We start from the raw sequence: 27,814 nt of genomic DNA on the forward strand, positions 1-27,814 counted from the left end.
AAGCAGTATGGTACTAGCATATAAACAGACAAATAGTCCAGTGGAACAGAATCAAGAGCCCAGAAATAAACCCAAGCATATATGGTCAACTAATATTTGACGAGGAAGCCAGGAACACTCAGTGGACAAAATATAGTCTCTTCAATATATGGCGCTGGAATAATTGGGTATTCACATGTAAACGAATGAAAGTGGACCCGTAACTTATGCCACTCACAAAAAGAACTCAAAATGGATTAAAGACTTAAACGTTGAATCTTACTATGAAGAGCCTAGAAGAACACATAAAAATAAAGCTCCTTGACATGGGTCTTGGTAATGATTTCTTGGTTATGACACCTAAAAGCACAAGCAATAAAATAAGAAATAAATAAATGGGACTGCATCTAAAAGCTTCTACATATATAAACAATCCATCAACTCAATAGCAAAAAAAAACAAATAACCTAATTCAAAAATGGGCAGAGGGGTGCCTGGGTGGCTCAGTCAGTTGAGCATCTGACTTCAGCTCAGGTCATGATCTCACAGTTCGTGGGTCCAAACCCCTGTTGGGCTCTGTGCTGACAGCTCAGAGCCTGGAGCTTGATAGGGATTCTGTGTCTCCCTCACTCTCTGACCCTCCCCTGCTCACTCTCTGTGTCTCTCCCAAGAACAAATAAACATTTAAAAAAATTTTAATGGACTAAGTACCTAAATAGACATTTTTTCAAAAAAGATGCAAGAAAGGCCAACAAGTACATGAAAAGATGTTCAACATCACTAGTCATTAAGATAATGCAAATTAAAATCACAATGAGGTATGATCTGCTTGTTAGAATGGCCATCACCAAAAAGACAAGAGACAACAAATACTGGCATGGCTGTGGAGAAAAGGGAGAAAATCAATCAATAAAAAGAAACGGAAAAAACATAGGTGACTATGAGATATAACTATTTCACACCACAATGTTCCCACCTGTTTAGAAAATAGGGGTAGGGGGAGGATTATTAATTTCCATAGAAATAGATTTAAAGCTCAGAGAATATCTACTTCTGGCTGAGACACACAAAATTGGAAATAATATTGCTTCTACCCTGGCAAAAAGAAAAAGCCAGAGAATCTATAAAGTCATATCACATCAGACCGTATAAGTTAGCTGAGGTAACGGGGAGAGTCAGATGATGCCTGAAATCTCTGGAAAGACTGCAGCAATGGTGCTAGAATATCTCCCAGTGGCAGAGCATGAGAAAAAAAGATGCTGAGTGCCATGCCAGACATAAGTAGAACTCATCAGACATTTTTAAGGAATTGCTAAAGGGCAAGTATGTGATAGAATGACAGTATAGGATCCTCTGAGAGACACAGACACAAGGAATCTCACACCTATGCTCAGAATCTTCTCCATGGACATCCTCTTCATGACCATGAAACCATAGAGGGCAGAATGGGAGACTGGAGCCACTCTCCTTTCGTGGTATATATAGGCTTAAAGGATGGGAGAAACTGCTGATTTGGGAACATTTTAAACCTACCAGGCTCTTTTTCTCCAGAAAAACAAAAGCGTTAAGCTGCTGTATGACCTTCAGAAAAATTTTTTCCCATTCTTATCTCATTATTACTTCTTTCCTCATGCTAACTGCGGGCTTAGTTTGTTCTTTTGGTAGTTCTTTAAGGTAGAATATTAGTTGTTTATTGACATTTTCGTTTTTCATTGATGTAGGTATGCATTTGTAGCTATAAATTTTCCTCCTAGAGCTGCTTTTGCTTCATCTCATAAGTTTTGATATGTTTTGTTTTCATTTTTGTGTCAAGGTTTATTATACCTTTCATTTATTTTTTGATCCATTTGTTGATCAGGAACATGTACTTTAATTTCTACATATTTATAAAATTTTCCATTAATCTTGCTGTCAGTACTCTTTTAGCTTCATACCACTGTGGCAGGAAAAGATACTTGATATAATTTCTATCTTCTTGAATTTGTTGAGATTTGCTTTGTGGCCTGCTATATAATATATACCATGTAATGTCCCATCTGCTCTTGAAAAGAAATGGTGTATTCTGTTGCTACTGGGTGGAATATTCTGTATATGCCTGTTGGTTTCATTCAGTCTGTAGTGTTGTTTAAATCCACTGTTTATTGGTGATCTGTCTGGATGACATATCAATTGCTGAGGGTAGGCATTTTTTTTTATTCTCCCAGAACTCAAGTGAAAACCTATTGTTACTGAAAGAAGGGAAAAGAAAAGAAAACAAAGCAAAACAACAACAACAAAACACTTCTGCCCCTGGAGGAGAGGCAAGAAGCTGTCCTAAGGTCAGGGCATTCAAGGTATTCTACCAATGAAGGAAGAACACAAATGGTGAGAATAATCTACCCAAAGACCCACAGGCAGAGTTTTTCTAAGACAGAACAGATCAGGATAAGAAAACACTGTGGGTCCCCTAACTAGGCTAGCAATCACTGACTTACTAAGCAAGAACAGATTACTACTGAAGAAGAGATAAGAATGTGAGTGCAGACCTATAAGCTCTGACTCTGAACAAAGGCCTGAAGCTGAGGGTGACGCAGGAACAAGGTCTCCAACAATACTAGGTTACAGAACAGTGATGTTAAAGGTATTAATGGGTTTGATTTGTGTGTGACGGGTATTCAAATCTTTACCCATTGCTTTATAAATTTTGTGGTTACTAACCAACTTTTGAAACATATTTAAATATAAAGTGTCATTTACTTAGAAAACCAAAAAGTCAGAGCTGTGTTTCCTTGATTGCTGTGAATTTTTCAATGGATTTTGGCTAATTAGTCTATGCGGTGAGTTTTTTTGTGTTTGGGGCTGTCCCAATACTGAGATTACCACAAAATCCAGAAGATATCTATCCTAAAAGGTACTTTCCATTTATATTTTTAGATTGATTCAAACTGTAGCAGATCTTACCATGTTGACAAAATTGACCATTCCCCAAATTCGATTCCTCATTTTACTGTGAGGATGGTTATTCCTGCGATACTGGAAATAAAATGTCAGATCAGCATTCATTAATAATCAGAGATGAATATAAACTCACTGAAATACTTCACCTACTATGAGATGTTTCCAGGAAAAAAACCCACAAAAACTTATTGGCATTCTTTCTGATCAGCTAAAAATCTGAACAATTTATGCAGAATTATATTTTTGATATGAAATCACTACATACAGCAGTTTCTAAAGACACGCTTCAGCTTAGCACTACTTTTAACGTTTTCTTCATAACCTTGTTCTCTTTTCGTATCACAACATATTACATTACACTGATTTATTAAACCAACTGATCAGTGTTTGTTAGAGTCCATATTTATCATGCTGATGAAGCAAAACTTACTAAAGTGTCACAGAAACCCTATATTACAAAAAAACAAAAACAAAAACAAAACACAGAAAATTTACCAGCCCTTCTGTGTCCATGATCATCACAAACAACAAACTACAGAATATAATCAAAGACCACCCTGGAGCCAGAGACGTGATGAAGAGGGACAAGAAGTTGTGGCTTCCCTTCTTTCCAGGGGAAGGCTGAGTAAACAAAGTGGACCTTCCTCCTCCAACCTGTTCTGTCCTTTGTTGCTTTCTAACAAATGGATTCCCCATTTGTGGACCTTGTTGTTAGTATTATCAATTTAGACCTGATAAAATATACCTTATAATCAGAAAAGTATCCTGTAGGGACAAATGCAAATGATCAAGCTTGTTTCATAATACAAATAAAAAGAAATATGGCTTCTCTGAATCCTACAAGTGTCCTCTACTTACTATTCCATTGCTCTCCTGTTGTCTCACATACCTAAATACCTCCAAGATATAACATTAGACTGTCTTCACTTCTCATCTCCCATTCTTTCCTTAGCCCACTACTCACTGGTTTAACTGCCACTATTCCATTGAAACTATTCTTGACAGACACATAAATGTCTTCCTGTTTATCCAATCTATTGAACACCTTTTCCTCATCTTCCTAGCCATCTTGTCTACCTTTAATATGGACCATTTTATCTTTCACAAAATTTCTTATCACCTTGGTTTCAAATACTCTATCACTCTTAGTGTTTAATTGTGCAGAGGTTCCTTTTTTCCACCATCCCCTTAAGTTCTGGATGGCAAATATTGTTTCACATCAGACTTCTTGGTGAACAATTGGTAGAGCTTGCCTAAAATACAGTTGAGAAAGATTCTGAGACTGGGGTGCCTGAGTGGCTCAGCTGGCTAAGTTTCAGACTCTTGATTTTGGCTCAGGTCATGATCTCAGGGTTCATGAGATTGAGCCCTGAGTCGGGCTCTGCACTGACAGTGTGGAGTCTGCTTGGGATTCTCTCTCTCTATCTCTCTCTCTCTCTCTCCCCCTACCCATCTGTCCATCCTCTGCTCATGCTCTCATGCTCGTTCTCAAAATCAATAAATAAACTAAAAAAATTTTTTTAATCTTTCTCTTTTTTAATGTTTATTTATTTATTTTGAGAGAGTGGCAAAGAGAGCAAATGGAGGAGGAGCAGAGAGAGAGGGAGGCAGAATTCCAAGGACCCTCCACACTATCAGCACAGAGCCGGATGTGAAGCTTGAACTCACAAACCATGAGATCACAACCTGAGCCCAAACCAAGAGTCAGACACTTAACCAACTAAGTCACCCAGAAGCCCCAAGAAAGGAAGATTCTGAGACTATCTTCGAGATCATAGGGATAGGGAACTTTATCAATCAGTGATTTCCACCAATGAGGGGAAGATAGACATATGGGTAAGGAATCTTTGTATTCTTATTGCCAAGCCTTTATTAAATGGCTAGTCTTCCCCAGTATCTAGACACGTGTATTCTGCTTATTCTTTCAACTTGCTAGGTCTGGTTGTATACATCTGTATCTTTACTCAGCTGCTTAAAATTCATCACTCTGTATTTAAGATATGTAAACTCCTCAACCTGTTTTCCAAAAGTTGCCTTGTTTTTCTATTTTATCTTACCAGAATACACTAACTCTACATTGTTCTTGCTATTGCCATTTATACTCAGCTAACATATACATGTATGTTTGTATGAATATATTACTCAGATAATTATAAATATATACATTTAATACTCAGCACCTAGTATATTAGATGTTCATTAACTATTTGTTCAATGAAAATGAATGATTTACTATAGGAACTTCTCTAAAAAAAACCCATTAAATATTTAAAGACAATATTAAGGCAGCATATGTGAGAGTTAAGCCCAGTTTAATGCCCCTAAATTATATCAAGCAAATACTTACCTGGTACCTGGGGTAAAATATTAAATTTAATAAATTGTTCTTACTTTTTACTAAGAACTTATTATTAAGAGCAAAGTAATTATTTTAACACTCTATTAAAAGTGAGTTAATATGTTCTCATAAACATGTTAGTCTAAGCCTATCTAGTGCCCAAAACTTACCAACTTCTCTTTTTACAAAATTGATAATTGTAGTTTCTCCTCATTTTTAAAAGTATGCAACAATGTTGGTCTTTCTTTTAAATTAACATAGATCCCATTTATTTTGTTTTATTATGATGACTAAAAATTTCAGTAAATATGTTAAAAGAAAATTATTGACAGTGAAAACAAATTATTTTATTCTCACTTTTGGAAGAAAAACCTCCAACATTTCAGTATTAAGTTTAATATTTATACAGGATAGAATGATTTTGGTAAATATTCTTTATTTTCTTCCATCTTTTACTTGCTAAGAGTTTTATCGGGAATATTTGAGATGATTGCATTACTAGGATAAGCCATTGCCATGTAAACATTTTTTGGATTTGTACAGGACTGGGTTTGCAAATATTTTTAGGATTTTGCAGTTGTGTTTGTAAGTGAAATTGACTTATAATTTTGCTTTCTTTTCTGGATTTGTTATCAAGGTCATCATAGATTGTTACAGCAATGATCTTTAAGGAATCACTCTTCCAGACATCTACACCCTCGATTCTAGGCTTGGCTATATGGCTTAGTTTGGCTAAGGGGGCATTTATAAATGTAGTACAAGCAAAAGCTTAGAAAGCTCTTATATATTGAAGCCTGGTATTTTGATTTCTAGCTTTGATGTGAGAAGCACAGGCTAGCCTACTGCATATGTGGCCAACTGAAACCCAAAACTACATAGTCTGAATACTACAAGTGTCTGAAGCCATTTTTATACCAGTCAGCCAGCCCAATGAAATTAGATTACTACAGCTATATAAAAGACTCACATTAAGTTTGGGTTAGTTTGTTACATAGCAGTAGATTATGAATATGAAGGTTATAATAAGTTTATAACATGTTTTTAAGAATTTTCCCCCTTTACTATTCTTCAAATCAATTTGTTAAAGATATTATCTGTTACAGCAAATTTTGGTAAAATTTGTGTTTAAATGCATGTGAGCCTAGTATCTTCATTTGTTGAAAATTATGGACTACTGATTTAAATTTTAAAATTCATTATAATCTTTTTGGGGTTTACTATTTCTTCCCAAGTCAGCTTGGTAACACTTTATTGCATGCTTCTGCTTATAACTGTATATACGTAGGTTGTATATATATTTTTTAATGATGTGTGGCCTGTACTATATAGTTATGCTTCATTTTTATTTCTAATTTTATTTGTACTTGTATTTTTTCTTAATAATTATTGTCAGAGATCTCTCTATCTCACTAATCTCTTCAAGAAATGAGCATTTGGCTTTGTTGATCTACCAATTGTTTCTTTTTGACTCAGGTCTTTTATTAATTTCATGCATTATTAAATTTTTTTCTTCTTTCTTTTTTTGGATTTATTCTGTTTCATTTTATAACATTTCTAGTTAGACTCTTAGCTCCTTAAATTTTTCTTTCTCTTTATTAGAAAGATTTAAGTCTACAAATATCCTTCTCAACACTGCTATGCCTCCTGCATCTAAAAAGTTTTATCTATACCCATCTTTTCTTTTTGCTGTTATAAATTTCTCATAATTTCCAATTCGATTTCTTTAGTCAGTTAATATTTGGAAATGCACTTTACTTAAGTTCCCAAACCAATGATCATTTAGTGGCTTAGTGTAACAGTTTTTGTTACAACTCCCAATTTGGTTGTGGTTTAACAACAAAAAGGTGTTCTTTATTTTACATATATTCTTTTCTATTTCTTTTTACTTCCTTTGTGGCCAAATACAAGTTTAACTTTTGGAAGTATTTTATTTGCATTTGAGAAGAATATAGATTGTCGTTTTTATGGGTGCTGAAGATTTTATCAGTTGATTAGATCAGAACTGTATGTGACTCAGATCTTCTCTATTTTTGTAGAATCTTTTCCTACTTGACCTAACATTTCCTGATAGAGGGGACCTAAAAAAAAAGCCCACTCCACCCATAACTCTGTTATTTTTGGTTGCATATCTTTTTCAACTATTGTTAGGTATATAATCTGTAATATCAGTGGCTAATTTACAATTCCTGGAGAGCTTATTCTCCTTCCCACTGTGTTGGTTGACTCTTCCTCATGTGATTAGCTTTATGTTAGATTATGAAAATGTCTTCATAGGACATTTTTAACTTGAGCGTTAGTAGTTTATCAAGTTTCTAAACAGGTTTTATGTTGAAAGCTTTGCTTGGCATTTCTGTATCTAAAGAAAAATATATCATGCTCCAGATCATTACATGACACAGTTTAGCATTTTTGCTTTCCCATGCATAAAATATTCCCTTCCTGTTGGCTACAGATGAGCAGAATATTCCTTTTCTTTTTGCAGCTTCAGTGGGGAGACATTTTCCAGTTGTGTTTTCAGAAAGGGGGCAGCTCTTCATGGCTCTGGGCATTATGCAATATATTCTATATATGATACGTCACCAAGCCTCTGAATTTTACTTACTGCTCTGACAAGAGATTCTCTTCTCATTTTTAGGACTTGGAAATTTCCTGTGTTTTCTTCTGAGCTCAATCATAGATTGTGCACATTTTTTCAATCTTTCTATATGTTGTTCATTGCTTCCATATGCTCATAAAAGGGAGGAGCATTCCATTTTAGCTTAGTCTCCTGTACTCCCAAAGGACTTTATCATCTCTTATATAAATCTGTTTGGGGAAGCTAAAAACAACATTGAGCCCAAAATGGAATTCTGATTAAAATATATTTTCTCTCTCTCTCTCTCTTTTTTTTAGGATCACTATGGTTTATAAGCATGAATGAGGAGCACATGTTCATCTGAAAACTTACCACATTATCATCAGCAACAATGAATAGTTCCACATACTTTTCTTTTTGGCTGTTCTGGAAATTTATGAAAAAATTAATGAATGTTAATGTTTCTCATTTTAAGTTAAAATTTTCATGGTAAGAAATGTTAATATTATTGATACAGGAAGGTAAGGTACAAAAGTACAACTAATAATTCCAGGAACTTATCTAGATAAAGCCCACTGTATTATTAAAACATGTGGACCTGTACATCAGATTTTAATAAACTGGAAATCATATTTTACTTTTGAATATCCATCCTTTCTTTGTTTCATCTTTCAGGTAAAATAAGTTGTATTTATTGCAGCATTATTTACAGTAGCCAAGATATGGAAGCAACCTAAGTGTCTATTGGTGGATGAAAGGATAAAGAAGATGTGGTATGCGCACACACACACACACACACACACACACACACACGGATATTATGTAGCCATAAAAAAAGATACAAGTTTGGCATTTACAACAGTGTGAGTCAATCTACAGGGTATGATGCTAAGTGAAATAAGTCACCCTGAGGAAGACAAATAATATATGATTTCACTTAGGTGTGGGATCTAAAATTCAAAACAAATGAATAAACAAACAAATTAAACCAGAATCAGACTATAAATACAGAGAACAAACTGATGGTTGTCATAGGGAAGGGAGGGTCTAGGGGGCAAAGTAGGTGAAGGAGCATGGGAGACACAGGATTCCAGTTATGGAATGAATAAGTCATGGAATAAAAGGCACAGCATAGGGAATAGAGTCAATGGTATTGTGGTATCGCATGATGATAGATGGGAGCAACACCTGTGGTGAGCGTTGCATGATGCATGGAGATGTTGAGTCACTAGGTTGTACACCTGAGACTAATGTAACATTGTCTGCCAGCTATCCTCAAGTTAAAGAAATAAATTGAAGAGTTTCAAAGAACAATCAATACAGTTTTTAACATTTAATTTTTTCATTTACAAAGTAAATGCTTACTAAATAGCTCATATAAAAAGGACTCAACTCAAGAGTGGAGAGCAAACATAGGACTGGCTAATAGGATGGACTGTATTCCTTCAACTCCACTCCTGTCTCCCAATCTCCTACTTTGTGGTACTCTCAATTCTAAAGAAATGTATAAAAGTGGCTAATAATCGATCCTTTGTTTTAGAAATCAACAATACCAGAAAACTCTGTCTTCAGCTTTCAATGTCGTACATTGAGGTACATGCATATTCTCCGAGTATAAAGTAGAAGCTTAATGTTCAAAGATGTAGCTAAGTCATTTTTTGTGCACTTTTTTTTAGGGATCATTTATTAATTCATTGAGCCAATCAAAAACATCTGTTAGGCATCTAATACCTTTCGGACACAATCTGGACCACGGATATGTGAAGAGATGGGCACTCATGGTCTTAAAGGCTAACACCTACTGAGGATTTGAGCTGATATGAACTAGTCATGCAAGAAAGCCTAAAACACATAGGACTCTCATAGTGCAATCGTCTCACCGGAAATTGAACTTGCTATTACTCTTAATTGTCCTTAATAATTAATAATTAGAATATTTGGCCTGATGAAAGGGGGACACCCTGACTTATCATTAGCAACTCTCCCTCCCCCTAGCAAAAAAATGGTAGTGAAGACAAGGGAAGACAATATCTAGTGGAGGTTTTAAGACATTGCAAATTTCATTCTTCCCAACCACGGATAGCCCTTCCGCTATGAATCCATATGTAGGGTTGTAAAAATTCCCTTTCCTTAAAATTGATGGGACAAACTGAGATTTACTGTAGGTAATGAACATTTTTCTATGTTGATAAAAAGTTTGACATTTTAGGGGCGCCTGGGTGGCTTAGTCGGTTAAGCGTCCGACTTTCGCTTAGGTCATGATCTCGCGGTTCGTGGGTTCGAGTCCCGAGTCGGGCTCTGTGCTGACTGCCAGCTCAGAGCCTGGAGCCTGTTTCAGTCTGTGACTCCCTCTCTCTCTGACCCTCCCCTGCTCGCGCTGTCTCTCTCTCTCTCTCCTAGAAATAAATAAAACATTAAAAAAAAAAAGTTTGACATTTTAGATTTCAAACAATAAGGAGTCAGACTCAGGTGGCATATATATTTCATTAGTTGTACTCATCTCTCTCTTTTGAGATCAGAAAGGAAATAAGAGGCGTTCGTCCTGGCATTAAGAGGATTTTTTTCAAAAAGACACTTACTTCTGTTTTGCGGTCTTCCGTGATTTTAATAGCATCCTTTGGACCATTTGTCCTGGTAAAATTGAGTTCTGTACAAGAGTAATTGGCAGCATACTGAACCTTTGGATTATATCTGAACACCAAATGTTGTCCCTCATCTGAATATTTCACTGGTTCAATGAGGTACCTTTGGTCATATACCCTGAAGAATCCCCTACAGAAAATGGGAATATGATGTATGTTTAAGATTGATACCATTTTACTAATTTATTTCTCACAATATTTCTCTGATCCATTTTATTGATTTTGCCTAGTTAAGAAAGGAAGCTATAAGACCAAGACCTCATGAGCATGTGGCCACACATTCTGAATGATAAAAAGGCAAGGTGATGTGTGGCCTTTTAATTAATAACTTGTGTAAGAATCAACTTCTCTAGATTTTCAGAAGCTTCACAGCCAAATCTTTACTTTGAAATCTCAGAGCTCTTGCAAACATTTTGTGAAGTTTTGTGTCCATCATGCTCTAATTGTAGAGTAACTATACGAAAGCACAAATACTATAACATGGCAATTTTGTCATTAAAGGGGTCTTTATTCTTGAATATATTGGGATCTACTTAAGTAAAGTACTCGTAAGTGAACAGAAATTTCTTGTTCTCTTACCCTGCTACCCCACATTTCCTCCTTTATCCTTAGGCCCAAGATCTATAAGAAACTGATACAGGCTTTATTTTTGACTTTTTAATTTCTAAAGACTCTAAACTCCTGAAGAGTAAAAAGCTGTGAAGTATTGGGGGTGGTGTGAATTCACAGGACTAGAAGTCAGGAGACCAGGTTTTTGCATACAGTTCTACCACCAGCAAATTGAATGCTCCGAGTCTCTGACATTCTCTAATTTCAGTGTCTCTAACAAGAAAGGACAGACTAGATGATTTCCAGAAGTCTCTGAATCCCTTGATCATGTACTGAAAATCTTGTCTTGCTTAGGGCTGTGCATGAGACATCCTTTTGTCAGAAATAGACATTAGCGATGGGCTAGAAGGGCTAGAAGGGCTGAAAATATACAGTAGCTTTTTCCCATTAATTTTTCTATTTCTAGGATTGTTCGAAAGATGAAAAGCAAATGCCTCTGAAAATGCCTTAAGCAAACTTAGGAACAAAATAGATACTGTATGATACCTCAGACCATTACATGTGCTGATACTGGCAGCGGAATCAAATTCATGGATGATGGATCCTTGGTAAAAACAGTGATCCTACAATAGATGAAGAGATTATTGATATAAATACATATATTCATATTATATAAATATTAATATATATGTATTTTATGTTCACAATATATCAGCATTTCATTGTCACAAATTACACCCACACTCATTCATTTTTTTGCTCATTGCACCCTGTCATTTGGAAAAATTTGAACTCCTTTAGAATCCTTTTATTTTAATTGCATCATCACTTTGTGTAAAGCAGGATCTGGATTCTTTCCTCATAAATTTAGCAGTATATTAGTTGATGAACCCAGCCTCAGAAATGGGACACTTTGTCTTATAAATATTTCTGCTTTTTTAAAAAATTTTTTTAATGTTTTATTTATTTCTGAAAGAGAGACAGCGTGAGCAGGAGAAGGTCAGAGAGAGACGGATACACGGAATCTGAAACAGGCTCCAGGCTCTGAGCTAGCTGTCAGCACAGAGCCCAACATGGGGCTCGAACCCACAAACCATGAGATCATGATCTAAGCTGAAGTCGGATGCTTAACCAACTGAGCCACCCAGTCGCCCCTAAATATTTCTCCTTTGATCCACCCTAAAATTTCTACCATACTTCCCTTCTTGTGTTATTATAATTTCTCCTGGGGTGCCTGGGTGGCTCATTCAATTAAGCTTTCAACTTCAGCTGAGGTCATGATCTCGCAGTTTGTGGGTTTGAGCCCGCATCGGGCTGACAGCTCAGAGCCTGGAGCCTGCCTCGGATTTTGTGTCTCCCTCTCTCTCTGCCCCTCCCCTGCTCGTGCTCTCTCTCTCTCTCTTTCTCTCTCTCAAAAGTGAATAAATATAAAAAAATTATAATTTTTCCCTAGTTGCCTGTGAAATCAAGCCAATTTAAAAAAAATTTTTAAGCTTATTTATTTATTTTGAGAGAGACAGAGACAGTGCGAGTGGAGGAGGAGTAGAGAAAGAGGGAGAATCTCAAGCAGGGTCTGCACCGTCAGCACAGAACCCATGCAGGGCTCGAACTCACCAAATAATGAGATCATGACCTGAGTCAAAATCAAGAGTTGGACACTTAACGGACTGAGCCACCCATGTGCCCCATGTCAATGTTTTTGCTAAAATTTTGCTAAAATTGCTAAAATTCGGTCTCACTCTCCAGCCAGGTCCCCTCAAGCCCTTTCTCCTGCTGCTACACTTCCCTCAGGTTGGTATCCCTGTCACTCCCTATGTGGTGCTCTGCCTATAACGGTTCCATTGGGTAATCACCTTCTCCATTTTGTCCATCTATTCAACTCCTGTCCGTGTGTGATACTCCCCATGTGATCCCAGACTCTCACAGGCCAACAACCACCCTCTGCATAAAAAAATGTTACCCAGTTTTCTTCCATTTCTATTTTACAAAGATTGCATGATGACTTATATTTCACAACTGATACATGCCTTAGACAGAGGAAATACGTTTTAGAAAGTATACTTTTGGTGAAAGGGGATGATGTCATCTTTGGTTAGAAGGTTACAGAAGGCATGTTCTCGAAAGGGAAGGAAGGCTGTAAAAGTAGAACCTGTATCCACTGGAATAATATTAATGATAAACGAACAAAAATTTATTTGGAGAATGAAGAAGAGACCAAAACACTGGTGCATCAGAAGGCCCAGGCCAGGGAATATGACTCATATAAGGGTCACTTAGATGGAGGTTTTAAAATAGTTTCATGTTTTTAGGTTTTATCCCTTTAGTTTGATGACAATCTCATCAGGGTGTCTTCTACTTCTTTGGATCCTGCTTTACCCTTTCTCCAGACTTAACACATTTGGCATACATAGAAGTCAGTTTAGCAAAGAAAAATACATTAACAGTCATCCATTTGCTTGTTAGACAGTAGTCAGCCCCCTTTAGAGTTGGAAGGGTCATGTTTTCTATTCTAGAATGATTCAGTGACAGTATTTAACATAAGATTCATTTCTAACATAACATTTTCAGAGGCTGCTGTAAAGCTAGATTGCATTTCAAAATCCCATGAGAAAGTTTCAGAAGAGAGACAGAGGAAGGTTCCATAAGGTACCGTGGTGGAGGGATAGCTGGTGATGGCCTCTCCTTTTGTGGAGTAGTGGGTTTCACTGTAATTTGAGGATAGGAACTCCCTGGAAAAGAAAGCAGAAAGGTAGTGAGAGTTACTCATTCTACAACGTTAACAGATAAAACCAATTATGGGGAAGAGAAGCCGTGAGGCTGCTTCCAAATCTCAGCACATTCCTCTCATGCTAAAAACACATAAGCAAAATCAACCACTCACATGAAAAGGCTTAGTACCTAGATTTCATGGTTTGGTATATCACTAAAAGAGATTGAAACAGATTCTAAAAGCAAGTTGAGAAAAAAGTTAGAGAAAATGCTATCTAAGTAAAGTCATATATATATTTGATACAAAATATATTTGATGTATATATCATATATACATAAAATGCATATATCTTAACCCATCAGCTACATATTTAGATAAAAGCAGTATGTATTAATCATAATATAAGTTTAGAAAACACAGGCAAGTATAAATGAAACTTTCACCACGGGGAGACAACCACTGCTATTATCTTCATGTAATTCTTCTTGTTTTAGGTTTATTTGCTTGTTTTGAGAGAAAGTGGAGAAGGGCAGAGAGAGAGGGAGAAAAAGAATCCCACACGGGCTCCCCACTGTCAGCACAGTGCCCAGTGTGGGGCCCAAACCCATGAATCCTGAGATCTGCCCAAGCTGTTCCATTTTATTGCTAAGTAATATTTCATGATATTGATTCTGTTTAACTATTGACTTGTTGAAGGAGATCTGAGTTGTTTCTAGTTTAAGGGTATTATAAATGAAACTGTAAACATTTGTGTATAGTTCTCTGTGTAAACATAAGTTTTTATTTTTCTGAGATAAATACCCAGGAGTACAATTGCTTTGCCTCAGGGAGGTTGCATGTTTGTTCTTTTTTAAAATTACCAAATTGTTTTCCAGAAAGTAATATTATTTAATATTCCCATCAGCAATGTATTAATGATCTAGGATTCTTTATATCCTTTGCCAGCTTCTGGTGATATAATTATTGTTTTAGTTTGAGCCATTCTAATTGAATGAAATGCTATTGTAGTTTAATTTGCATTTCTTGAATGATTAATGATGCCATGCATTTTTTTCAAGTGCTTATTTGTCATCTGTATATTCTCTTTGGTGAGATGTCTCTTCCTATCTTTTGCCTATTTTCCAATTGAATTGCTTGCTTTATTATTGTTGAGTTCTGAGAACTCTTTGTTTTTCCAGATGCTAGTCCTCTGTCCATTTCCAAATGTGTCATGCAGCTTGTCTTTTCAACCTGATAATGACTTTTGTGGAGTTAAGCACTTTCAATTTCAATGAAGTCCAATTTGTCAACTCTTTTATTAGTCATGTCAAATGATCTGGTATCAAGTCTAAGAATTCTTTGCCTTAGTCCTAGATCCTAAGATATTGTCTTGTTTTATCTGAATGTATTATAGTTTTGCATTCTACACTGAAACCCATGATCTATTTTGAGTTAATTTTGGCATAAACTTGGTATAAGCTTTGAGATTTAAGTTGCAGTTCATTTTTTTTTGTTTTTTTTTTTTTGTTTGTTTGTTTGTTTTGCTATGGATATACAATAGTTTCAGCACTTTGGTGGAGAGATTTGGTGAAGAGATTATACTCTCTCCATTGATTTGCTTTACCAACTTTGTCAAAAAAGAGTTGGCTCTACTTGTGTGGAACTATTTCTGAGTTTTCTATTTGATTCCATTGATCTATGTGTCTATTCTAACAGTATGACTCTGTATCTATATAATATTTCTTGAAGTGATTATTCCTGTTTTATTATTTTTTCAGATTTATTTTAGCTACTCTAGTTCCTTTGTCTTTCCCTATAAATTTTGGAATAATCTTGTCTATATTTTATAAAAAGTCTTATAGTAATTTCAATGGGAATTGCGATAACCCTATATATATATATCCACTGGAGAATTGACATCTTTATCATGCTGTCTTCCAGTAGAGTAATACCAAATAAGACCCCATCTATTTACATCTTTTTGATGATTTTCTTCCAAATTTTGTAATTTTCAGTGAACCAGCTTTGTATTCATTTCTCAGATTTGTAACTGTTTTATTTCTTTTTGAACAATTGCAAGCGGTGTTATATTGTAAACTTCAGTTTCTTGATGTTCATTGTGAGTATATAAAATACAATTGATATTTTTATGATGAAATATTCTGTGAATTTGTTGGACCCACCTATTACTTCTAGGAGAAGTTTTTTGTTTGCTGTTTGATTAGCCTGTTTGTTAAGTTTTGTAGAACTTTCTATGCAAACCACTATTATGTCATCTGCAAGTAAGGACTTTTTTCCTTCTACTTTTCTGATCTATATGCCTTTTCTTTCCTTTCCTTTCCTTTTCAAGTAGCACTGACTAGACCTTCTGGGAATATGTTGAATAGCAGTGGCAACAGTGCACATATTTGCCAGGTTCCAGATTTTAGGAGGAAAACATTCAGTTTTTCACCAATAATACGATGTTTGCTCTAGGCTTTTGTAAATACTCTTTATCAAGTCAAAGACATCCTCTTATATTCCTAATTTTCTGAAATTTTTAATCATAAATGATTGTTTACCCATTTGGTGTTCAGTTGACCCAATCAGTGTTTCCACTGGACGAATAAAAATCTGATCTGACATGGTTGGCCTCTGAAGATTAACCTCTATTTCCCAATACCAGCTTATAAAATAAGTATTCAGTATGCTTAAAACCAAGTCAAATGAAACTCATAGGAGAAATACGTGAAAAAGTGGCTACAGAAAACAAAAATCTAAATTAATAAGATTGAGTTTCTGTTTGTTACCATAAGATACGAAAATATCTAATAAGCAATATTCACAGATTTGAAAGGTCATAGTATGCACTAAATTCACTTACTTCTTGGAGTGAACAAAGGCAATGTTGCCCATCAGAGGTATCAATATTAGCTTAAACTACTTTGTATGTCTACAAATCTATAGCATACCACTCCAGGCTCATTAACAGAATGAAACAATAGCTAATATAATAAGATTTGGCTACTTGAGGCACAGGCAGCATGGGGTAATTTTGAAAGCAGGTAGAACTGAGTTAGAGAATCAGCACCATCATCTGCACTGTGGCTCTGAGAAGTTTTGCTTCAGTGAACCTATGATTCTTCTTCAGTAAAACCGAAGTAAAATGTTAGCCTTCTTCCACCTGAGAATATATGCAGAGTCTGAATAAATTATCAAAGAATTATGTTCTTAGGTTAATTCTATTTCTATACATTTGTCCAATGGACAACTCCAGAGTGGAAGAAAGATTTTTTTCCTTATTTTATATTTTTGTTGCTGTTGTTTTTAGCTAATAGGCTAGAGTCTCAATTCTTTTTTTTTTTTTTTTGAAAGAGATAGAACATGCGTGTGCACAGGTGATTGGGAAAGTAGCAGAGGAAGAGAAAGACAGAATCTCAAGCAGGCTCCACACTCAGCAAAGAACCAGACAATTATGACCTGAACCAAATCATGACCTGAGCCAAAATCAAGAGTCTGACACTCAACCAACCACCTGAGCCACCCAGGCACCCTCCAATCCTTCAATAGAGTTATCCTTCCACTTAGCATATGATAATTCTTCATGATTTTAATGTTAGGGCTGAGAGACAGAGCTATTGTGTATAGGAATGGCCCAAAGGAAAACAATGGAAATTGAACAATAACAACACAGAAGTTGTAAAGAAAGCTAAGGAAGAAATCAAGGGCTTTTGAATTGTCTAGCTAACGCAAAATAACTTGATGAAATAAATTCTTCTCAGTTCTTAGTTTATTCTCCAACAGAACTTGGTTTGATATCTATTTTAAATAACTTCAGCAGTCCACTCTAAGAGACCATGTTTTTCAAATTTCCTCTGTTCCACTGATTCACAAAGGACTCCCAAGTTCCAAACAAACAGAAACCCAGGAACTAAAGCACTGTGTCTGTAATTGTTAAGATGTTGAAATAGGATGAGTTTATATTAGAAGACTAGGAATTCAGAATATATACGGATAACAGTGACTTGAGGAATTCACTTCACTGGTAGTTTTTACAAAAACTGAGATACTACAGACTAATACATCTATAAGGTGTTGAATTATAATAGAACTTACCTTGATCTCAAAAGGTGAAGTATTAAGGTTTTTCTAGTTAACTTTAGTTCATACAACAATTCTTCTTCATAAGTTTCCTGCAAAACAGTATCCATCGTGTGGCTTAAACGTGTACTCATTTAGTGTGTGTTGGGGTGGGAAGTAGGGTGGGTCCTGGGGGAAATTAGACTTTATCAATCTACCTGACAACCTAGCAATCAGGGCCAGGCAAAATGATCAATATGGATGAGGCTGAAATAACGAAAGCCAATATATATGGAGGATTTTGCTTGTAAGTTATATTTTTGTTAAATTTTTTGATGGGCATTTTTTTCTAGTTATAAAATGAAATGAAAATATGTTTACTCTCTCTTCATAGATCTTTTGTTTCTATATTTTTAACAATTTTGGGTATACTCTTTATAGTTTACTGTCTCACATAAAAATAAATCATGACCGTGACCATTTTCCTTTTCCAATAAATTTATAGTATGTATTTTATGGCTGAAAAGCACAATGTGAACTTATTTAATCTATATTCACATCAGAAGTTTGATTTGAGGTATTCACTGTAGTTAGACATAATTTCTTTATCGGCAAAGTGGAAAAAATGCAGTTTTTTGATAAATATTGCAAAATAACCTGAAAAAAGGAAGCACAAAATTAGAATTTCACTGGAAATTTACAATGGCTCTTGTTTTCTTGCCTTAGATATTAACATTAATGAGATGATAACTTACCGTGACAAATTGTTTTCTTTGATGACCATTGGAGTGATATTTTTCTTCTGTTCATTTCGTATATGTTGTTACTTGTATATTTATATATGAATTTCTAATTTATATCCTTTAACTATTTTCTTTTGTGTTGTTTTATTTATTTATGATTCATAAGAATTATTTATAATTTCAGGATTTGCAGTTAGAGGTCATATATCTAGCACCTTCCTTAGTTTATTGTTCTCCCATGTATTCAATAGCTGTTATTTCAGGCACACTGATAATGTGGAAAATACAATGGTGCACAAGATGGAGAGAGGTCACTGCCCTTATGGAAGCTACAGCTTGGCAAAGAAGAAAATCAATCAAATGTAATTGAATATTATAAGTGTCATAAATGGAGAGATGAAGTGACTATGTGAGGGATGTTGAAAGGAGGAGTCAGGGGCAGAGAACAGCACATGCAAAAGCTCTGAGGTAAGAAAGAGCTTGACATGTTTGAGAAATCCAGAAAAGTTCAACATGCCTGGAAAATCAAATGTAAATTGAATAAGTGTGAAAAATACAAAGGTAGGAAAGTGCCGAATCATGTACCAACTAGTCACTTAAGAAGATTTGGGAATCCTAAGAGCAAAGGGAAGAAAAAAATGCAGAAGTAGGTATGGTATTATAGACAGTCTACTTCTTATGGATAATGGACCAGCAAAAATCACAGCTGTAGGCAGGAAAAACATTTAAAGACTGTAGATGGATTATAGGTACTTGGGCAAGGGAGTGGCAGCAATGATAAGGGAGAGTAGATAATTTCAAAGGATATGTTTATTTACATGCTAGAATCTACCTAAGCTCAGTGATTCTTTGATGAGGGAGGCGAAAGTGAGGAGTGAAGAATTCCCTCAGGTTTCTAGTTTGTTTAAACTATGCTATTGAAATGAGGGTCTTCTGAAGAGCGGCAGCTTTGAGGAAAGGAGAGGGGAGTTTTGTGTTTCTTAAAGGTGAGGTGTGCATTAGGGCATTTTTTACTGCAAGTGTAACATAAAATTAGGATTTTATTATAAACACAGAATTCACAGTGGGCCAGCAAGAACCTAGCTGCTTTCTCAAATAGGAAGGGTGGAATCCCATTTACAACATGATGAACTGTATGGATTGTATATTAGCTAGTATTCAGACACTATTGTTAATATTGTTAAATGTGACATTGCTGTTAATCTTGTCCTGCATATTGTTTCTACGTAAACAGAATTTTGTAATTTTACATTTAATTTAGAATTTTATTTAATTTTTAAATTTCTTTTTATTTTAGAATCATTTTAGACTTAGAGAAGAGTTGGAAAGATAATCAGAGAATTCCCATGTACCCCACAACTCAGATTTCCACACTGTTAACATCTTACATTACTATTATGTACCCATCACAGCTTATGAACCAAGACTGACATTATCATTTAAAGTATACATTTATACAGGTTTCCTTAGTTTTGTTTAACATCCTTTTACTGTCTTAGGATCCCATCCAGGACACCATATTACATTTAGTCATGGCTCCTTAGCTCCTCTAGACTATGACAGTTTCTCAGACATTTCTTATTTTTTTGACAACGTTGACTGTTCTGAAGAGTAACGATCAACTATTTTATAGGTTATCCCTCAATTTAGGTTTTTCTGAAATCTAGCTCATTACTGGACCGAGACTGTGGAGATTTGTGAGAAAAACAACAAAATAAAGTACCACTTTCATCTCATCATATTAAAAGTACATACTATCAGCGTGAGTCATGACAGATGATGTTAACCTTGATTAGCTGGCTGAGGTAGCATTTGTCAGCCTTTCTTCATCTGTGAGCTAACAGTGTTTCCCTTCCAGAGGTCACTATGCACAGGTCATGCTTAAAGATGGCGAGTTATGTCCATCTCCTGGAAAGGGTCATGTCTACATCAATCTTTTAACTCTTATGAATAGATTTGTCTAGTCTCCCCATTTATGTTTTTATTAAATTATTCATTTATACAAATATGGGTTCATGGACATTCATTTATACTTCTTTATGGTCCAAAACTATGTTTTTAATTTTGTTGTTCAAATTGTCCCTTCTTTTGCTTACTGGGAGCTCCTTCATCTAGCTCCTGTGTTCTTTTGACATACTCCCACTGATGCAAGTTTGGATTATTTGTTTGTTTGAGAACTTCTTTACTTTCTGGTAGTATAAAAAGCTCCAAACCCATCTTTTATAATTCCTGCCACAGGCCAGGCTCATCTTACATATTCATAGTGGGATTTTCAAAGCTTTTTTAAAAAAATGTTTATTTGTTTATTTTGAGAGAGAGGGGGAGAGAGCCTGTGCACAAGTTGGGGAGGGCCAGAAAAAGAGGGTGAGAGAGAATCTAAACAGATTCTGTGCTAACAGCACAAAAGGGGGGCTCAGTCTTCTGAACCGTGAGACCATAACCTGAACAGACATCAAGATTTGGACGCCTAACTGACTGAACCACTCAGGTGCCCCCATAATGGGACTTTTAATATCAGTCCTGATTTGCAGAATGGTGGCAGAAGACTGGTTTTGCCCACTTGGGTGAGTACCAAACTTCAACTAATAAAAGTTTTGTTTTGTTTGATTGTTGACCTGCAGTGTTATAGTAATACAACATTTAAGAAGGTGACAATGGAATTGGAGATCAAAAGAAAACACTATCTGCAAGGAGATTATTAGAGAAAAAATGGTTAGACATTATCTCCTGACAGCAGCAGGTAAAGAATTGTATTTTCATGCTCTCGAGCCATTTAGGTGGGATCGTTTGGAAAGCTGAAAGGTGTCTTGCTTATGGCTGACAAACCTAACAAATGAGGGCATGGAAGGCTGGTTCTCTACACTTCAAGGGAAGAAAAGCCAGGGCATCTGGGTCGCTCAGTCGGTTAAGTGCCTGACTTCAGCTCAGGTCATGATCTTACAGTTTGTGGTTTTGAACCCTGCATCAGGCTCTGTGCTGACAGCTCAGAGCATGGAGCCTGCTTCAGATTCTGTGTCTCCTTCTGTCTCTGTCCCTCCTGCACTCATGCTCTGTTTCTCTGTCTCAATAATAAATAAACATAAAAAATTTTAAGGAAAAAAAAGAGAAACAATTTCACTGGGAAAAGTTAGCCCACTCAACAATTGTTGGGGCAAAATGACAGTCCGTATTCTCCATGGACAAAGTAGAAATGTAAGGCTCACAATGTAAGCAAGTGTCTGGTAACAAATATCTAAGGACAGTCACAAAATGTCTTTCATAGTAGTGGGAATTGAAAAATTACCTCATTTTGAAGTGTGTTTCCTATTATATGTATTACACATTGGTTGCATAAACATTTGGGGTTTTTTTTAAAGAAAATTTTAAATGTTTGTTTTAACACCTGAATACGCACTATTCTCAGCAACAGGCCAAATGTGTTCCTGTGAAAGTTGTCTGACTTTGCTACAGAAAGCTGCTGTAAAAATACAAACCTGGATATTACAACTCTGAGAAAATGCTCAGAGATTACATTACATAGGCGCCAGCTCAGAACAAATGAGGTTGCCTTAAAACAGCCCAGAAGGCTGTTAGTGGGAATCCTGTTAGTGGAAGATTTTATTTTACTTTAAAAAAAAAATTTTTTTTTAATTTTTATTTATTTCTAGGAGAGAGAGAGATAGCGCGAACAGGGGAGGGTCAGAGAGAGAGGGAGACACGGACTCTGAAACAGGCTCTAGGCTCTAAGCTGGCAGTCAGCACAGAGCCCGACGCTGGGCTCGAACCCACGAACCGCGAGATCATGACCCAAGCGAAAGTCGGACGCTTAACCGACTAAGCCACCCAGGCGCCCCTAGTGAAGATTTTAAATGGCACCCCCTGAAATCCAAATTTTACTCCATCTTATTTCCTAATCCATCAAAGCCTGGCTTCGCCCCCACCAAGCACACGCTGTAAACCGAGTGGGAGTCAGCAGAAACATCAAGACTCCTCTCTTGTTCAGTGCAGACGGGAGCGCAAGGCTGCTTTCTACATATCCTGTGAACGCAGTACGTCATACGTATTCAATCCAGACATGTACCTGTATGTCATAATCATGGATGTGCCAAACATCTCTCTTCTGCATCAGAGGAAGCCTTTTAGGATAAACCAGTTCTTGGCCGTGCGCTCCACGGATCACCTTTTCTAAAAGGAAGCATAAGGGGGAAAATACATCTGGCATTAACATTCGCCCACAGTGACTGGAGAACAATTATTCTCACAGGGGTCTCTTGCTCCCAATTAGCAGCCAGGTACAGCGTCACTATGGCAGGTGAGGAAATTGAGACTGGCATTTCCAAATTAGGAAAATGAAAGCAACAGTGGAAAGTAAACAGAAAACAATTAGGTCCTTTGGCTTCTTCCTTCTTTCTACCTTGTTCTGCAGTTGCCACTTAAATCTCATGCCTGCCTCTGGGTTCTGCCCCACAACCCCCCAGCCTACACTGGGATGGGTTGTAAATTGTAAATTACCATTCGTGTAAATTACTGATTTTTGTCTCCCAGGCACATTTGCATTTGAAATCTTAACTCTCTTAGCTAAATACAGGGCTTTCTCTTGCTGAAAAGGTTTTAGGTACTGTTGAATCAGTGCTGAACTTAATAGTCAACACAACCCAACCAGTGTCATCCTGAGGTGAGCCCCTAGTAACCTCACTGAAGAGCCATCAGGGTTCAGAAAGACCATAGGATTTTAGAATCTGCTATTATCTGAATCAAGTAAGTTTTACCACTTTATTAGCAGTGTGACCATAAATCCTATTTCCATTCTTTCTGATCTGTATATATTATTCTCAATTTCTTTATCTATAAAGTGGAAACAACAACTTCAAATTTAACACATGCTAATGTACAAAGTGGCCAATGGCTAGCACGACGTGTGCTCTGTTGGAGATATTCAGAAATGTCCATTCCTTCCTCCTTCCCACTGTAAATCAGACTACGTAAGACTGAGAAGGTATCTCATAGAATCATAGAATCTCAGTATTTGTTATAACTGGCCCAAGTCCTATGCTCTGTTCTCAGCAAAATCATGGATGGGAATTCATGTTTTTATCATTTACAGTTTAAATGTTGTGACTAAAGACACATTACTTCATAGCCTAGAAAGAACACCCTAATAAAAAAAATTAAGACATACCTTTAACCTGAAAAATGAGTATGATGATGAAAAGCCAAGTCCTGGGGAACATTCTGAAGGATTCTGGTGGATGGAGACACGGGTGCTTGAGAAAAGTTGAGCACAGCTCCCCGCCTTTGCCTCCCCAGTGGGGTCAAAGTGCCCAGCAGATAGATAGGCAGTTTTGATCCAGGTCAAGGAAGGGTTCCTTGCTTGTGTTGCATCATTTGTGAGGTGCTTGAGGCTAAAACCCAGAGGGTGGACATCATGTACTAATTAAAAGGACTACTGGCATGCTGTGGCGGAGGCAGACTGGGCAGAGATCTCTGCTTCATGCCTGATAGAAATAAACTTCTAGAGGTACCAAAAATCCGAAAGTGAAAAAAAATCATGTGTGTCTTAGAAAAAATATTAAAGAATGTTTTTATAAACTTCGGTTGAAGAAGGTGCATCTGAAGAATGCCATGTGTAGAAATTGTAAAGGAAGATTTGATAAAACTAGTGAGAAATACTGAGACCTTTCTATCACCCCTCAGCTATTAAATGCGGGGGCATGGGTAGATGGCCTTTCTACTGCTGCACTAAACACAAAATATTAATTCATATTCCACCCCCAGCTTCCACTCCTACTCTGATGAAAGAATCCAGAGTCCTGAGGCAAGAAGAGAAAATGAGGGGAAATAACTTGATCTTTTCTCACCCCCAACTTTATCAAGATACAACTAATATACAACACTGTGCAAGTCTAAGGTGCATGGTATAATGACTTGACTTGATGGTAAGTTCCAGCACACTAAGTGTAGTTAACATCTATCATCTCTTACAGATAAAGACAAAAAGGAAAAAAATGACTTTTCCTTTATGATTAGAACTCTTAGGATCTACTCTAACAATTTTCAAATACACCATATAACAGTGTTCGCTATGTTATCATGTTTTACATTGTGTCTCTAGGACACATTTCTCTTATAACCGGAAGTTTGCACCTTCTGACCACCTTTATCCAAACTCATTTATAAAAACATGTTTATGCCATAAGTCACATATAAATTGAAATTAAAAGACAAAAGCTCCAGAAATGTATGAAACATATATATATATAATAAAAGGTAAGAGCAAATATCCTTAAAATGGAACTCTTTCAAATCATACACAAAATAAGACATTAATAGACAAATGTGCAAAGAACCTGATAAGCCTATATATATGCCTATGATCTCTTCTTATATTAGGAGATATACCTTTGCCAATAAAATATTCTGGTGTTTGGGATTCTATCTCCTCCCCCACCTCATATTATTGATGATCCCTTTAACATAAATATATTTATATTATTGATATAAATTGATATAAATATAAATTGAGCCAATCTATGATAACTAGATAGAAGCCTTCTTTTAAAATTAGAGTTTAAGCCTCTTCTTTTCAAAAAATTCTACCCTCAATCCTATATTCCACAGGCCCTTACCACCACCTTATTTTTCATTCCCTTTTCAGCTAAACTTTTCATGAAGTTTATCTCTACTTCTTCTGGAAATTTTCTCCCCTCCAGCTCTTCCTAACACATTGCACTCTGCCTTTATTATTCTGCTGATATAGCTGACTAATCTTGCTTGTGATTTCGCAATTTCTAAGTCCAATGGATATTTTGGTTCCTTATGTTACTTGCCCTCTTAACAACATTTGGCACTGTTGACCATATCTTCCCTATTGAAATACTCTATTTAATTCCCCCGACACAGTCTTTTTAACATTTTCCTATCTCTCTGGCCACTTGCGGGTGCATATTTTTTTTACCCAACCTTTAAATTTTGGAGTTCCTCAAGGTATTATCCCATACCTTCTTTTCCTCTAACTATATGCCTCTTCCAAAATCATTTCATCATCAGTTATGGCTTAATTATAATCTCTCTGCTATGCCTCACATTTATACAGTTAGCCACCTGAGTGGTAGATCTTTACAGTCAACTTTCTACTCAACATCTCCATTAGGAGGGCTTGAAGCCCCTGCAAACTCAGAAGGTGCAAATCTTGTTCTCTGTCTTTGTTAATGATGTCAATATCCATTCCACATTGCAAGTCTGAAATCTGGTACCCATCACTGATTTCTCTCATAATCAATCGATCACTAGGTATGTTTATTTTGCTTCTAAAAAATATCCCATCCTCTTTTGTGCAGCTTTTCTGCCTCCATCTTAGGCCAATTTCCTACAGACTCTCTTTGGCTACATTCTAGCAAGTGTGATCTTTTCAAAATGCAAATCTGATCATGTCACATACCTATTGAAAATGCTTCAATAATTTATCTTTGGTGTTGGGATCAAGATTTATCTGGCTTTAAAACCTCAAAAAGTAAATTGTCTACCATTTTTTAATGCTGTTGCTATGGGCAAAGTATAAAGCATTACTTCTGTTTTCTCATCTATAAAATGGGCACTGGGCATAATAAACACATGTCTCATAGGGATAGTATGAGTATTAAATTAACCTGTGTTGAAAGCAATCTTCCATTCCACAGTCCATTTTCACTCTCCAATTCTCTTAGTTGATTATTTCATATCTTCTCTTTTCTCATCAAATTTCAAATCTCTCTGTACTTACTCTTAGCTGATCACTGAGAAGCAAAGAAATCACCAGAAAAAAGAATTCTCACCTTCTCCTATTATCACATCTACCTTGCTATCAAGATGTTTGCAGTATAGACTAGTAGTCTCCTGTTTCTGTGGATGGACTGCCCATGCCTGTAAGGTCTACCCACCATTAACATATTAGATTCCATTCCTTCTCCTCCCTCCAATGTCATCACTCAGGCAATTGTTCTCTTTCATCTGAATTAGTATATCTGCAAACATGGTGTCATTTTTGTCCATCTTTTTAAAAAGGACTTCTCCTTTAACAACAGTCTCCCCTCCACCCAGCTACTATCCCATCCTTGACTTCTGTTATAGCACAGCTTTTTGAAAAATGAGTATACAGTTTATCTGCAGTTCCTCTCACCCCATTTGCTCTTGAAATTGCTTCAATCAGACTTTGTATCCTTCAGTCAACAAACTTGTTGTTGTTGTCCAAAAACACTTCTTGTCCATGCTACTCATGAGCTGCACTTTGCTACATCCAGTGGCCAATTCCCAATTCCCACTAACCTGACATTTTAACACCATTTGATACAATTGATCACTTCTACCTTTTGAAGAGTTTAGCTCATGGTATACTATGGATCTTCTCTGTGCTTATCACCCCTTCTTCTTAGTCCCTTGTTCGATCCTTCTTTTCTGAGTGTTTAAATATTCTGGATTCCTAGTGCTCAACTCTTAGTACTTTTCTCTATGTACGGTCACTAACAAAGTAATTATCATCTAATCTCATGGCTTTAAATATCATCTGTGACAGCATGGCTGTCAAATTAATTAATCTAACCTAAATGTCTGTGAATTTCAGACTCAGAGAGACAACTCTCTTTTCAACATCTTCATTTGAAAATCTAGTAGAATCTCAAACACAAATATGAAGCTAGATTCCTGATCTTTCTCTTCAAAGCTGGTCTTTCCAAAGTCTTTCCTATATTAGAATATTACAACTCCATCTTTTCATCCTTGATGCCTTCCTTTTCCCCATTTTGCATCTTATCCATTATCAAATCCAATTGTCTCCAGTCTCAGAAGACATCAAGAACCAACCACCTCCAGCTGTATTTACTGTAGCTATGCTGATCCAACATGTGATCATCTCTAGCCTAGTTTATTAAAATAGCCTCTTAGTTGACCTTAGTGGTTTTCTCTTAGTCCCTCACAGTGTATTGTCTTCATATCTTCCAAAATGATCTCATTAATATACATTGCATTATGTGATTCTTCTGCTCAAACCTTTTCAGCAGCTTCCTGTCTCAGAGAAGTCGCTGAAGACCTGTGGTAGCCTCTAGGATCTATATGATTCAGCGTAATGCTTTCTGACTTCATATCTTACTAGTGTCCTCTCACCCACTCAGATCCAGTCACCATGTGTCCCTGCTTTTTATAAAACATGCCAAGCATATTCTGCTGTGAGTATTCCTTCTCCTTTCAGCCACATGTCTTGCTTCTTCTCTGTCTTCAGATCCCTTCTTAAATGTCATCATGCTATTGAGGACTTCTCTGAAAACTCTATGTGAAATAGATATGCTGTCTTCC

General features: G+C 36.3%; 1 protein-coding gene across 1 annotated transcript in view; it reads right to left on the reverse strand.

Moving 5' to 3' along the window:
- Positions 1-23,721, reverse strand: part of ADAM7 (ADAM metallopeptidase domain 7) — a 57,033-nt gene extending 33,312 nt beyond the window's left edge. Inside the window, exons 1-8 of the mRNA XM_077780103.1 lie at positions 23,670-23,721; positions 22,572-22,675; positions 17,805-17,881; positions 13,671-13,749; positions 11,567-11,643; positions 10,409-10,601; positions 8,202-8,255; positions 2,920-2,991 (exon numbers count right to left, since the gene is read on the reverse strand). Coding sequence (XP_077636229.1) covers positions 2,920-2,991; positions 8,202-8,255; positions 10,409-10,601; positions 11,567-11,643; positions 13,671-13,749; positions 17,805-17,881; positions 22,572-22,675; positions 23,670-23,721 — 708 coding nt within the window. The remainder of the gene's footprint in view (positions 1-2,919; positions 2,992-8,201; positions 8,256-10,408; positions 10,602-11,566; positions 11,644-13,670; positions 13,750-17,804; positions 17,882-22,571; positions 22,676-23,669) is intronic.
- Positions 23,722-27,814: the final 4,093 nt, after the last annotated feature.

Source organism: Crocuta crocuta, unplaced genomic scaffold (assembly GCF_008692635.1).
Source record: "Crocuta crocuta isolate KB4526 unplaced genomic scaffold, BGI_CrCroc_1.0 scaffold395, whole genome shotgun sequence".
NCBI lineage: Eukaryota > Metazoa > Chordata > Mammalia > Carnivora > Hyaenidae > Crocuta > Crocuta crocuta.